The sequence below is a fragment of the Hyalella azteca genome, unplaced genomic scaffold (genome assembly GCF_000764305.2).
Source record: "Hyalella azteca isolate HAZT.00-mixed unplaced genomic scaffold, Hazt_2.0.2 contig8489, whole genome shotgun sequence".
Taxonomy (NCBI): domain Eukaryota; kingdom Metazoa; phylum Arthropoda; class Malacostraca; order Amphipoda; family Hyalellidae; genus Hyalella; species Hyalella azteca.
The window spans coordinates 1-15,193 of record NW_025938580.1 but is presented as its reverse complement, the minus strand read 5'-3'; the positions used below and the strand labels follow the sequence as shown (position 1 = coordinate 15,193).

The following is a 15,193-nucleotide window of genomic DNA, read 5'->3' as shown; positions in this document are numbered from 1 at the left end:
CCCACTTCCGCCCCAGCTATCACGACACTCATTTCGATGCCAACATATGCGACGGTTTATCTCCGGTAACATCAATTATACTAATATCCTTATAATTGACTGGATCAGAACTTTGTTGAGCACGACTTTCTTTTAAAACATTCCATTATCACGATTTGTTCGAATTTCTTCTTGGTTTGGCTGTTTCTCGATATTTGACCCCTCTTGTACGGGGGAAACCGAGTCTGTTTTATTTTTTGGGATTTTGCCTTTGCGTTCTTCAGTTGCTCTGGCCGCTGCAGGGACTGGGCCATAAGGGGACAGCTGGCGTCCCCCCTCGTGAGGCTTGTCCCCTCCGTAGGCCTGAGGGGACGGCGAGGCGCACGGGGACGGTCGGGGACTCAGCGACGGCCACACGTCATCCTCGTCCCCAGCAGCGTTGAAGGCCGTCACCTGCGTGAGGCCGTCCGCCAGGCTCGCCTTGTACTGCTCGTCAACACGTCATCTCAGTGAGGCACTTACCTCACGTCGTGGCCTCGGTCGTACATGCTTAACAGCGACCATGAACTTAGAATGCTACCATGAACTATGACCTTAGCATGCGACCATGAACATCAACTTGGTCAATTCCTGCTCGTCAACACGTCATCTCAGTGAAGCACTTACCTCACGTCTTGGCCTCGGTCGTACATGCTTAAAACGTGACCATGAACATCAACTTGGTCAATAGTAATCTTCTAATTTCCTTCTGAGTCTAACACGTCAACACGTCGTCTGAGTAAATCACTTACCTGGCCTTTTGATGAAAGTCATGGTAGCCAAAAATATGGCCGCTTCTGATTACAGAAACACTGAAACTTTAAATAGAAGCTGATAGTGCTTGACTGCACCAGCTGATCGACAAACTATATACTCATTTGCCTCGTAACCACAATACTTTTGTCCCTGATTATTTGCACTCAACAGCCCCTGATTGACGAGCCCAGTCAATCACCAATGTGGGCAACGATGTCGATTAGTGTGGGTTACTGCATATCGCGGGTGATCCGACCGCTCGAAGATTTAGAAGTAGAATTTCCTTGAATAATCTATGCAGATGCATGGCGAACTGTCGACTGTGGGTTTATCGTTGCAGATCGAAGTATCTGAGTGTGGGCAACTTTACAGAGCAAACCGAAAAATTCATGCGAAAACATGTCGATTGGCTATTCAATCTAATAGAATAATTGATCGGAAATTGATATGCACTTTAATTTATGATTACCCAGTTAAAATTTTATTCAAAATTGCGTTCAATCTAGTTCAATAGTTAGCATGCGCTATGTCGGGTAGATTTCTGATGTCAGTTACGATTATTATACCACGTAATTATTTTAATACTTGGAAATACGTAAGTGTTTTACTAGCTTTCCAAGTTTGAACGCTTCTGCAAAGAGGAACGTTTAAGCCTTAATGTTACCTTGACCTTAATAATGTTCAGGAGATATAGATTAGTTTGCCTTAAAATTTTTTTTCTAACGTGAGTGTAAAGAAAACGTTTTTTACATGCATGATATAAATCCCATGCTATCGACTAACAGTCGTACAAATAAACTGCTTCAAAGCTTAACTACATTTTTATTTAAAAAGATCCCATCATAAACTTCTTCAAAGTTCATATTCAAAACATTTTCTTACAGCTGCTCTAGCATGCTCCATTAACCATGACAAATTTGCATCAGTTTTTCAACGAGGCTGATTTGAGGGAATAAATAATTGAGAAATAAATTTCGATGTAAATTAATCAGCTCTAATACAAAATTTATACAAACTAGAGAACTTACTTGAAAATAAATTTAGGAAATATAGAAGTAACGGCATTTCGATTGCCCGAAAATAATAAAAAGTGGCAAGAGAAATAGTGCTTGTCTCCTTTACAATACGAGTAATATTATTTTATCGATTGAATAGAAACTGCGTTCATTCCTCTAAAATATATATAAATGAATAATCTTTAAACAGTTCCACCACAAATGTGGCTATTCCTCTATAATTCACCTGACGCTTGCAAGCCATTCGTTTCTTAGTTACAGTATGTAGTTGATAGAGCTCGCTGTGGTAAGGTGTCTTGGTGTGGGCTGAGGCATAAACTTGGACGCGAATTTCCCGCGTTCGAATCTCGGAGCTGCAGTCAACGTTTATCCGGTAAGAGAACTTAGCTGTGAATTACTTGTAACTTCTCTATATCATTAGTAATTGAATTTGTGAGATTGTAATTGATATATACGATGCAAATGTGCGACAGCAAAGACCATAAAATCTGACATGTCATAGTGAACGGTAACGTGTCGATGATCTCGGAGAGAGAGAAAAAAAATTTTATGGATTAGACATCGATTAATGTAGATTCGACATCGATTAATGCAGATTCGACTTCAGCTAGTGTAGATTCGACATCGATCGGTGCAGATTATTCGGTTCAACAAGTTATCAGGTGCAGAAACTTCGACGATCTTCGCCGAATCTGCATAGAAAATTCCTCAATAATCGTCGTTGCGCCCCGCGACATTGCCCTCTCCGTTGCCCACTCCAAATGGAGATTTGCCCATGTTGATCGAGCAAGAATCTGCATTAATTTCTTCATCGATCCGCCCTAATCTTCATCGATCGATCAAGACCTGATTGACTGGGAGGTCACTTGTCGAAATCTCAACAACAAACTTGACTGTGTTTTCTGACCGATATCGCTGTGCTGAGCTGCATAATTAATTGTTGATCAGCTCATCGTTTCAATGAAGTACTTAATTATCACTTCAATAATTCGTTATTATAATTTATAGGTATGTTGTAATTTCTTCATTGTAATTTTTAGTTCTGTAATTCATGAATGTCCAGAAGCAGCTGTCCCGCCAGCCAAAGCTGCGGTACTATCTGTCAAACTGCTGCTCGTACGCAATATCTTGGATGTCAACCTACCAGAGGCCATACTTTCAAAACTCGCTAACTGAACGTAAGTACTTACGCTCTATTTTCTTATCTAGGATTGGTGGATTTTTCTTGGAAGGCCGTCAATGCGTGGCTGATGAACTTACGATCTCTTAACTTTTTCTGAAAGTATAGGCCCAGTTCTGTTGGTGACGTCACACACACCTCGGCACGGCACTGAGAAACGGAAATAACGCCACAAACCTCTCCTCGCCTGCAGTCTACTATGCATGAAAAATAAATCTTACAGTAGACAGCCTGGTAGACTAACAGATAAAAGGACAACGGAAGTAAAGGAATGAGTGAAAGAGACGATAAAAAACATAAAAACAGGAATGCACATTGCACATATTTTAAACTGAAAACAAACTTAAAAATTCTTAAACTATGAAAAAACCTACAACTTTACAATTAGAAGAAAACTATAAAGTATCAGGGACTGAGATCAAGTGAAAAGGCTGCTGCGGGATGCCTTTATTGTAAAAATTTAGGCCGCTATGATGAGGTCAGTATCACAGTGGCAGTTGTCGGAATTGGTTGGTCGGCAATCAATTCTTCGTTTATGTTATTTTTTTAAGTTAGGAGCTCTCTTTCACTGTGTTCTTTATTAACGTGTTCAACCAAGAGTTTGAGTCCTCTAGTGGTCACTCCAAATTTTCTAACGTCACATTAACTGATTCTCCTCATACGCCTGATAACCAAGGACTGTTATTCGACATGTGAAGAAAAAGCAGCCATGACAGGCCATGAGTTACAAATTTTCGTGCGAATTAATTAAAATCTTGAAAGACGCAATGCGAGGTTGAAACGAAAACAGTGGAGACTGTGCAGCTGAAACATAAACAGTTGAGACTGTGCAGCTGGAATGAAAACAAGTGGGACTGTGCAACTGAAACAAAAACAAATATGAGTGCGCAGATGGAGTGAAAAGAAATGGGTCTGTGCAGCTGAAACGGAATCAAATGGTAGTGCTCAGGTGGAGCGAGAACAAGTGAGACTGTGCAGTTTTAATAAGAATTGGTAGAAATTCGTAACTGTTACAAACTCAAGTGTTCATTCTTATCTGTAACAGTTACCATCAAAACTCTTTTATGTGAACGTAGCGGCCTGCGTACATGTAGCGGCCAATATGACGTTTATGATTAGTGGGATTAGCTCGAGAAGCCGTCAGTAATTTGACAGAGTAACGAACGTGTAACTACAATATATTTGATAGTACCGGTTCTTGCATGTCACATAAGTAGGTCTTGGATCACATATGTAGGTGCTGTATCATACATGTAGGGGCTGCATCATGTGAGTAGGTGCTGCATCATGTAAGTAGGTGCTGTATCATGTAAAAAGGTGCTGTATCGTGTAAGTAGGTGCTGGATCGTACATGTAGGGGCTGTATCATGGAAGTAGGTGCTGTATCATGTAAGTAGGTGCTGTATCATGTAAGTAGGTGCTGGATCATACATGTAGGTGCTGTATCATGTAAGTAGGTGATGTATCATCCCAGTTAAAATTTAGGGCAGGGAATAGAGCAGGCCGCCGCCGGCTGCAGAGCCGACGTAGGGACGCGACAGAGCCGCGATAGAGCAGAAATGTCCGCATTAGAGACGATATCGCCAGCCGCGTAGCAGCGCTAATTCACCTCTGAATACCTGCCTAGGTGTGCTCTGTCCTGCCGTCACGCAGCCCTCACTGAGCACCGCCTGCTCAAACCAGCCCAACGCCCGCTCTGGGGCGGCTCTGGCAGTGTATGCGGCAGTTATGCGTTACCGTTTGTCAACGATTTAAAAAATTTTTCCTTCGCTCTCTGAGATCACCTAGACTTCTCTCTTGCAATGACAGGTTGTATTGGCATTGATTTTTGACATTTATATCGTATTGACATTAACAATGGTATTTAGAAACTAACACATTCAATTATCGAGGAACTATATACATCAAACTACTCACTGCTATGAACTATCTGAAAACGTCGACGGTAGCCCCGAGAATCGAACGCAGATCCTCCGCGTCGTAGTCCACGCCTGTACCACCTTGGCCACGCGAACACCTTACCAGCTTAGGCTCTATGAACTACTTAACTAGAATACGGATGCCACAATACGTTTACGGCATTACGTTCAATTATCCTTCGTTGAACTTGATAGATATTATTCGTAATGCACTAATTTCAAGAAATGAACAAAGTAGCCATTCGTATGATCCCGTCAGTTAGATAAAAGTGAATATTAGAGCTAAATTTGTTAAGTAAATTATCCTATTGCATTAGCTTCATGTCATTCGATAGTTTGATAGGAAAATTAACAAAGCACTCAAATCATTAGTCTGCTGAAATAGCAAGTTCTCGAAGAGTTTTAATGCAAAGAAAGCGCCAAATAAATTCACCATATCTTCGATGAAAACGTTTCGGAGACCAGCACCGAAACGCAGGGATATTCGATCAATTTATAAACTGATGATGGTGCTGGCTTACACGTTTTTATTGATAAATGGTGAATTTCCTTGGTATTTTCTTTGCTCTAACATTTACTGTTATTAACGGGTTTTCTGTAAATCCAAGTTAGAAAACTTTCTCATGATAAACTGATTGATATCTCGCTTTGGCAACGCGTGAATGACCGTAAACGTTTCTGTTTGCGTGTTAAAACTGTAAGAGCATATAAAATTCTTACGTAATTCAAAGTATTATAATACTGACGTGAAATAAATATCATAACTGGCACCATAAATTGACCCAAAATAACGTACTATGCGGATGAACTAGATGAAGGATGAAGCTCATTTTCCCGCCACTAGCTGTTTCTTACCCCTACCTCTCCTCCCTCTCTCAATGCCCCCCCCCATGCACGGCCTGCTTAGCTGCTCTGTTTAGCTCCCTGCCGGGCAATCCAAGTACCAGCGCTAAAACAGCGGGGAGTTCCGGCCCTGCCGAGCTGCTAGAATTTTGTCTCTATATTAACCATGGCGCAGCGCCGTTTTAGGGATAGATGGCCAGTTATAGTTTCACGGCTCCATCCTGCTAAAGCGCGACCAGCCCGGCTAAACCCGGCGCCGGTCTCGGCTCAAAATTTTAACTGGGATGTAAGTAGGTGCTGTATCATGTAAGTAGGTGCTGTATCTCCACTTCGACTTTGAGCAGCCGTTTATCCTGCCACCTGAGACAAGCGCGCAACCAGACCAGGTCTCAAAGCATCACAATCGAGCAACTTCATCTCAAGATCCGCGATGAAATCAATTGGTCCCGTGACACTCTCGACAACGTTAATCTCAACGAGACTGTCATTTGCACTGTGCTGGAGGAACCCACCAGCATCGTCATCATGCAGTGGCCAGACATTATCCGACCGACGATAGCTGAAGCCCTTTTCTGCGGATTGGACTGCATCTATCATCTCATAACTACCTGATTTTCTAAACTTTGAGATTGTTTTGGAATTATTTTCACGGTTCCAAATTTTCTTGTTGTATCCTATTTACTTGTATCATGTACTTATTTCCATCAAAATTTCTGTATTCAATGCTTCCTATAACTTGAAAATGAATGTTGTTACATTCGAAACGTCGTTAATAAATTGATATTACTCCCTTGAACCTGCATTTTGATCAACTAATGTATCTGAAGAATATTGTTCGACCCTGAAAATTTAATTTGACGAATTCTCTGGTCATTAACCAACCGTGTTATACAAAAATGTAAATGAATTCAGAATATAGAAAATTCAGAAAAGCTCCGGCATGCGTTGAAAAAATAAGACTTACTCTACTGCATTTTTGCTTTTCAGCAAAACGCGAATGATTCTGTTCAGATATTTGGGCTTTGGCCTTCTGAAAAATTTTCCCTATCAACGAGTGCGCTAATAATTCAATTTTCAGGAACACGAATATTAAATGAGAGTTGTTAGACAGATGTCACTGTTATTTTTATCTGGCCAAAAAAGATGAATTTTCCAAGTGACGACTTGAATTCGATGAGCGTTTTTTTGTGCATTGAGTCTTATTTACAAATGGGCAATATGCCATGGTGCTACATTTCCGAATATTTCAGAAAATGATAACGTAAGTTGTACAGAAACTTTTAGACAACTTGCTGTTTTAATCAAGTTGATCTTGAAATGAGTCCTTTTTGTGTCTCTGATTCGGCATTTCAGTTTACTCTTCGATATTTCAATCGGCGAATATTACACATACGAATTATAACCATAACATGACCTCATTATAAATATTCATAACCAATTAATTTATTTGAATTCAAGTTTCATTATTTATGTACTTCATTTCTAATGGATATACAAGCAGATTCCACGAACACGAACTTATTAACTCTATTAATGGAAACAATATTACTTTATTTCGACCTAAATTTCATGAACTGGCACAGTCTTCGGACCTACGCAGAATATGCAAATTCAACGGCAAAAACATATGCCATTTGAGAAAATGCAAAAAGAACCTATCGATAAGTCTTGACAATCCGAATTGTTTGCTTGAAACGCAGTGACAGGTCGTGAAAGTTAAAAATTTAACTTTCATGAATACTGCAGGGACGGAGTAGACGGAGTATTCCTGACTCATTTAAAATTAAAAGGCTTGCTTTACTTTTATGATGGCTTCATATAATATAGCTGAAAGTGAATGTATGTGGAAATTGATACATGATAGCTTAGAGAACAGTCTACGCTCAGAAAATTTAATGGGTCTTATATACTTGGCTGATGAACTTACGATCTCTTAACTTTTTTAGAAAGTGTAGGCCCAGCCCAGCTCTTCATCAGCCGTGCTCTCATTAATACTTTCGTGATAATGTTCATAACTTCGTCAGCCAATCAGTGACGGCTTTTTAAGTGAAACCAACCAATCATAGATGAGAAATAAGCCATTAGGCCATTATTTAACACGCTACGTGTACTAAGGCCGCTACGTGTACTTAGGCCGCTGACCTTGACCTTGACCTCGACCTTGACCCGTCTAAGCCACAATCTGCTTGATGTCAACATTCAGAAAAAAAGAATGGGTAATATTGTTGAAATGGTGACACAGTTTCTTGCCCACAGCACGAGTCATGAGCGGTTGTAGCAGTGATACGCTCATTTGCCGGGCAAAACTACTTCAGGATAACCCGCTCAGGAGCAAAAAATGCATCGCTAATTGGACACAGACTCGCTCATTCCTCTGAGTGCACCAAGCAAAATTATGGCTACCTCTAAACACTAGCAATAAATAAGGTGTGATCATTTCATTGCCTCATATCTGAAGCCGACAATCAAGTCTTTTTTAAGAAGAAAAAAGATTCGCGTTTAATAACTGACTATTAATTTTGCCACTCCACCTACTTCATGGCATCTCTAAATTGAAAAAATGTCCATAAATTATTAAATAAAAAGAATTGCGAATTGCGTTATTTAAAATCATGAGAATCATTTGTGAAGTTTGTGTGTGTAAACACTCTAAATTGCTCCATATATACGGATCAAATGGTGTCGGAGCACCTTTCATGAACAGCGAGAAGAAAAGCAAAAGAATTCATTTGTAAGCAACAATGCACTGTTTCTGTGCTACCATATTGCTTGAAATCATAACAGGAATGCTCATATTCTCATATATGACGAACATTTGGAGCTATATTCCGAAATTTGATTCGCTATAAAATCACCCCGTGACATCTCATTTCCGTATATCAAGAATTTCAGCGTCAATGCTATGAATTTCGAATTCCAACTATGATCAACCAACGAAAAAATCAAAACTTACACCATTATTAAGACATGGCTAATCAAATCTACAACCGTTAACTTCAGCGATGCATCTGGCTGCAGAGACCAAAGCTGCTGCGTAACTAATTAATACTGAACGTTGTGCAGCTAATATAAACGGTGAACAATGTATTGAGAAGCCTTCACAAGTAATAGAAATGCTGCAGTCTCATCAACACAAATTTTGAAGGAAATACCGCAGTCTCGTCAACACAAATTGTGATGTTAATATTACGGTCTCGACAACACGCTTTAGGATGGTAACCCGCCCTCTCACCCATAATCGTTATGATTTAAGCACACTTTAGGCGATTGAAGCTCAGCCAATATTTCTGCCATGATTTTTATCGCTTAAGTTTTAATGCTATAGCGTGTGTTTTGAAAACTGAAGGACGTGAACGGAAGCCAAAACCTGTAGCGATACATGCTATCATATTGAGATATTTGCTAAAATGTAAGATGCTTTGTCAAGTTTGAAACGACTGAATGAAAACTACCATTATTGATGATGTCTTTAACGCGGAACCTGATCGAGGTGCAGTCCGCGATTTCAATGTTTGGGAATCATCAGGTAAACATACCTTCGAAGTTGTTCTTTTCACACATTTTATTATGATATTATATTATTATCTCCATAAGCGATCTTAAAAATTGAATTGTACATGGTGAAATCCAAATACGTACTGAGAATTAATAAGTGGATTTATAATTGATTTTTTTTACAGCCAGTGTGCTCTAAATTCGACTTATATTTTCCCAAGTTTGCCGTGAGTGACGCACGAGTCTCTGTAAGCCGCGACGCGCATCAATCATCAGCACAGGCGCGTCGACCAAGTTCTTATCTTGCCAAGTTCAGAGATTGTGATGAGATTGCGGCTAAATTGAGGAGATTGCGTGGTTATCGTGTACAATCACCCATTAGGTTATAGTGACGAGGCAGCTTCGTAGGAAGCTTGACTCGATAGTGAGCAGATTATCTTTGTCACTGTTAAGTTCGGGATGTAGTGACACTGCAGTGTTATAATATTACCTATTTCCTAAAAGGGGCTTACAATGTTTAGGCGGTAGCCATTTACGCAGAAAAAATGTATCCAGGAATATCTAATTGTTGTTCACTCAGCATAAAATACAAAATAATTCAAAATAGCTCATTTTTGCACTGAATTAGCTGAAAATATTGTTTAAATTGTTCAAATTAGAACAAAAATGAGTTCAACAATTATTGACTAATTTTAGAAGCCTAAATTAGTGGGTTATAAATTTTGCATTTAATGCCAGGGCTCCTGATGATAAGACCGCGTAGGTGTCTCAACGTAGGGCAGAAATATGAATTCCCTAAATTGAACAGTAGCGAACCTATTAAAACCTATTAAACCATGAAATTCTACATGAATATGGTGAAATCTAACTTCATGATAGGCAATATAGACGCAGGCAAAATTCTAATAAAGAAAATCTATCTGCCTTAATTTACAAGCAAGTTAGAATATACAAATATTAAATATATGTAGAGAAGTGTATAGTTTACATAGATAGCTTTAATAAATACTTTTCATTCGGTCATTGCCAGAAATCTTAAATATAGAGATATTAGGTTTTTTCTTCCTAAAATTAAGTTAAACCTGGACGCATCTTTCTAAATGGATTTCAAACTGTCTTGAAAATGAAGAAACTGCCTCGAATACGAAGCTGTGAATAAATTCTTATTAAAATGCCTAAATTGATATTATAATCACTTTTTCTATCCTGTTTAGCGCTTAACTTTTGATCATTCCTAGAAGAGGATTACCTCCAGCGTAGGGAATATTTCCCTACACATTCTTCTCATGGAAGACTTCAATAAATATTATATTGATAACATCACCTGGAAGGACGATAAATAAATACGATACGATAAAACGATAAATAAATACAATTATCACCTGGAAGGATGAGGCGATGGCGGAGAGGATGAGGTAGGACTTCTCCATGGCGGAGCCTGATGAAGGCCTGAAGGGCGTCAGGAGATAGTGAAGGCCAAGCAGGGGAACCAGGATGAGGGTTGCCCTCACCGCCTGAGGGTTCAGAGGGAAGCTTTGACATGGTTAATGCATGAAATAAATCCGAGCGAACCTTACAACAACAACAACTATCAGATGAATAATTCGAGCTATAATTGTCTTGTTTTAATAAGCAAATCATGAAAAATATTGTAAATCTTCGACGATAGAAAAGATGTTAACTCCAAGCTTCACATCTTTCATTGTGAAAATACAAGAAATCAGAATGTTGATCGAAGAATGGGCCGTCCGTGAACCTTTATTCAAAGAAATGCGTGAAATGCGTGAGATTTTTTCCATGTTTGAATGAGTATCAGATTTAAGTTCTCTCGCTGCTCGTGCTGTGGACATAAGGGCGTGCCGCCGCACTATCCCATTTGGACAAAATAACCCATTCATTTTTCTGAGAGCGAAAATACAGTGTAAGCTGTGAAAATATTAGCTATTAATGCTCCACTAAAAAATTCCCACATATATTATTTTCTCGGCAATGACAGTGACATGGTATCGTGTCACATGCCTGCTGGGACAGAGGGCGGCGGAATGTTACGAAGACGTTCCAGAGTGGCCTGGGACTGAAGCGTCTCGAGCAAAAACAATGAAACTAACTATTAAACAACCAATAAATGGCCGGAACATGGATGTCATTTTGTTCTTGCATGAAATCCTAATGTTTTTTTAGTGTGAACTATTTTTTGTTTCCCTATGACCCATTCATTCATCGCCGACTAGATGAAGTACCGTACTAGAACTCATTTGTTCGTCACGCAGGAAGTACTATGAAGATATTAAGATACCCACGGTCGGTTTTACCCACATCATGAAAATAAACATCTAGAATTAAACTTTAATCGTTTTCTATACATAGTCGGCTTTACCCACACAATGAAAATAAACACCTAGAATTAAACTTTAATCGTATCCCTATACATAGACGGTTTTACCCACACAATGAAAATAAACACCTAGAAATAAACTTTAATCGTTTTCTATACATAGTCTGTTTTACCCGCACAATGAAAATAAACATCTGGAATTAACTTTTATTTTCTTCTTGCTTAAAATAATAACTTTTTCATATGTATGAACTATTCTTCTTTACCTTATCTAGTCGGTTTTACCCACACAATGAAAATAAATATCTGGAATTAAACTTTAACTGATCGGCATATGATATTAAAATAATAATGTGACCTTCCTGGTGGCAGCGTGGGTTGGCGGGGCGTTGGCAGCCCGCAGTTTGGTGACGAGGACGCGGACGATGTTAACGAGGAAGACGAGGTTGAGGAACATGGACAGCACCACGGGCAGGGACATGAAGTAGTTGTACGAGCTCTCGTCCATCCAGCAGCTAACGGCAGAAAATATTCTCATCAATGTCACACAACATCCAGAAGTAGGTGCTCACCAGGAAATAGTGCATGAGCACATGCAGCAGCTGACACCACACCTGCAACAAGCCCTCACACAACATCAAGAAGTAGGTGCTCACCAGGAAATAGTGCATGAGCACATGCAGCAGCTGACACCACATCTGCACAGCGCGGGGTGAGCAACGCAGTGTAAACTCAGACGAGGGTTGTAAACTTCTTATAAATTCAAGGTATAAATCACAAAATTCAAATAAAATCGAGGAACTATATTAATTTAAGTGTTGTTTTATTATCCCCGATGTCTTTAACATTATTGACTTCGTCAGTGTAGGAAGCATGAGGCTTCTTCCACAAGAGAAGCTATGACAACATCTGACCCAGCGCTTCTTCGATTTTATGGCATAGTTTAGTATAGTGGCCGATATTTCTAACTTTTAATAAAATAAATTATTGACTGTGCGTAAAAATGTAGAAAAATTACAGAAACATAATTATGGGTCAGTGCATTCAAATGATGCGATATAATAATGGAGAAGAGAATGTGTGAAATGATCATTTGTCGCTAATTTTTCTACAAATTGCCAAAATTAGGCTTGTCTAGAGATGATACTGGAGCTTTTGCTTGTACTTCAATGCTTGATATGTAGGAACAAGCAGTGTATGAATGTTCAGTGTGAGAACACTCGAACTGCGATTGCGACGATCTCGTCAAGAAATAATATTTTCAAAATTTGTAGTAATCGACTTAGAAATTTAGTCCCATTCGTTCCTTAGACGATTGCTTGCATTTCATCTAGATTCAATTTATTGGACATCAAGCCCGATATTTATCACATACGATGCACGATCAAAGAAGTGACCTCGTCGGCGTCCCATTGGAAATATATTCGCACCGGACTCGCATCCTTTAATTCAAAACCCAGAATTGATAATTGGCGTGATTATCAATAATTATCTAAAACATAATCTATTCTCACCACACTAAGTTTCACCTCAACTTCCTGAAATTTCCACCCCATTAAACTCCCTTTGTTTCTACTTCCTCCAATAATGCAACAATTAAAACCCCAACCAAATTTCCAGTCTCTACAACCCATGCAGGACCATGCATGTTACTTAGCATCAAAATTTTTACAATTTCACATGAATCACTTTTTTCACATTTCCTTCTGCTAACACTATTGCTAACTATTAATGCACTTTTCCTGAGATAATTATTTCACAATTCAAGTTAATATTCAGTACTTAAACGACGCACAGGGTTGAGCAGAAGCCCGCGGGTGTTGCTGGTGACTACGGTATGGTGCTCACCAGAAACTTAGCATCAAAATTTTTACTATTTCACATGAATCATTTTTTTCACATTTCCTTCTGCTTACACTATTGTTAACTATTATTACACTTGTCCTACGATAATTATATCACAATTTAAGTTAATATTCAATACTTGGACGACGCACAGGGTTGAGCAGCAGCACGCGGGTGTTGCTGGTGACTACGGTGGTCCACACGAGCCACAGGACGTTGTTCACCAGGAACGACACGAACAGATTCTTGTGGATGCTCACCCGCGTGCACTTCAGCGACCTGAAACATGGGCATGGTAGCCATTGGTAGGGCACCTGCAACATGGGCATGGTAGGGCACCTGAAACATGGGCATGGTAGGGCACCTGAAACATGGGCATGGTAGGGCACCTGAAACATGGGCATGACAGGGCACCTGAAACATGGGCATGACAGGGCACCTGAAACATGGGCATGGCAGGGCACCTGAAACATGGGCATGGTAGGGCACCTGAAACATGGGCATGGTAGGGCACCTGCAACATGGGCATGGCAGGGTATCTGAAACATGGGCATGGTAGGGCACCAGAAACACGGGACAGCGATACCCACGATGATTGTTTGGCTCCTGACACAAACAGAACGTCTTCTCCTGAACTCAGTAAGAAAAGAGTAAAGCAACGATTCACACACAGAATCACACAAATATAATGAATAATTTACAGTTTTACTATATGAATGAAAATAAAATAATTTTGAAGTCCGAGCATAAAAATTTAGTAAACTCAATTATATGATCTCATTAGCAAATCTTTGACTGTATTATTAATTAATTAACGTTTCCCATCATACGAGAGCTGGAATTTTCAAGCTAAACATATATCATGTCGTGGTTGGTTCAGAGCTTCAGATCAAATATTAAAAACAAGTAAACTTAAGCAATAAAATGAGAAATCACGTCGCTATTTAGACAACGCACTGTTCGTAATTCAGCTCACTGGCTATATGTCTTGCATCGCCTTTGTAGTGAACTTCTATAATGATGACCGAACGATTGAAACGACGACGAGAATCCGTTAATGGAACGTGCTTAATCTATTAATGGAACGTTCTTAATCCATTAATGGAACGTTCTTAATCCATTAATGGAAAATTGATAATCCATTAATGGAACGTTCTTAATCCATTAATGGAAAATTCATAATCCATTAATGGAACGTTCTTAATCCATTAATGGAAAATTCATAATCCATTAATGGAACGTTCTTAATCCATTAATGGAACGTTTTTAATTCATTAATGGAAGATTCATAATCCATTAATGGAACGTTCTTAATCCATTAATTTAACTATTTCCAATTTTCTTTAGACTTTTTCAGGGAGAATGCATGGAAGATTGCAAACTTCAGGTTTTCATGTCTTTGCCAACTTTCGATTGCTCGTGCTGCGGGAAAGAAAGTGTGTCACTAATTGGACAACATTACCCATTAATTTACATGAGCGCTTTACCTTACATCTGCTAACAAGACCTAATTTAGGACTTTAAACGAGTGCTCGTTGCTATCTGTGGCTTCAGAAAAGACAGTGGGTCAAATCGTCCTAATAATGAGACATTATCTACACGCATCACTGACACGTTAATTTTCAAGGAAAGACCCGTCAGGATGACCCCAAAAAAAAAAACAGAAAACGCACCGCCCTTTTGACAAAGTTTCACAGAATTCTCTGAGTGTGATGGTCTCACTTGAAGTAGAAAAATATGCAGAGGGAGACGACGAGGGCCGCTATTGAGGCCGCGTAGCCCACGA

At 39.4% G+C, this 15,193-nt stretch overlaps 1 protein-coding gene across 1 annotated transcript; it reads right to left on the bottom strand.

Annotated features, from left to right (window-relative positions):
* Positions 1-152: 152 nt before the first annotated feature.
* On the bottom strand, positions 153-13,746 carry LOC108676286 (corticotropin-releasing factor receptor 2-like; the record flags this gene model as incomplete). The annotated part of the gene is made up of 4 exons (XM_047881654.1): positions 153-465; positions 10,610-10,741; positions 11,921-12,129; positions 13,547-13,746. Coding segments are annotated over 4 exons (854 nt in total), but the record flags the coding sequence as incomplete, so codon positions are not given.
* Positions 13,747-15,193: the final 1,447 nt, after the last annotated feature.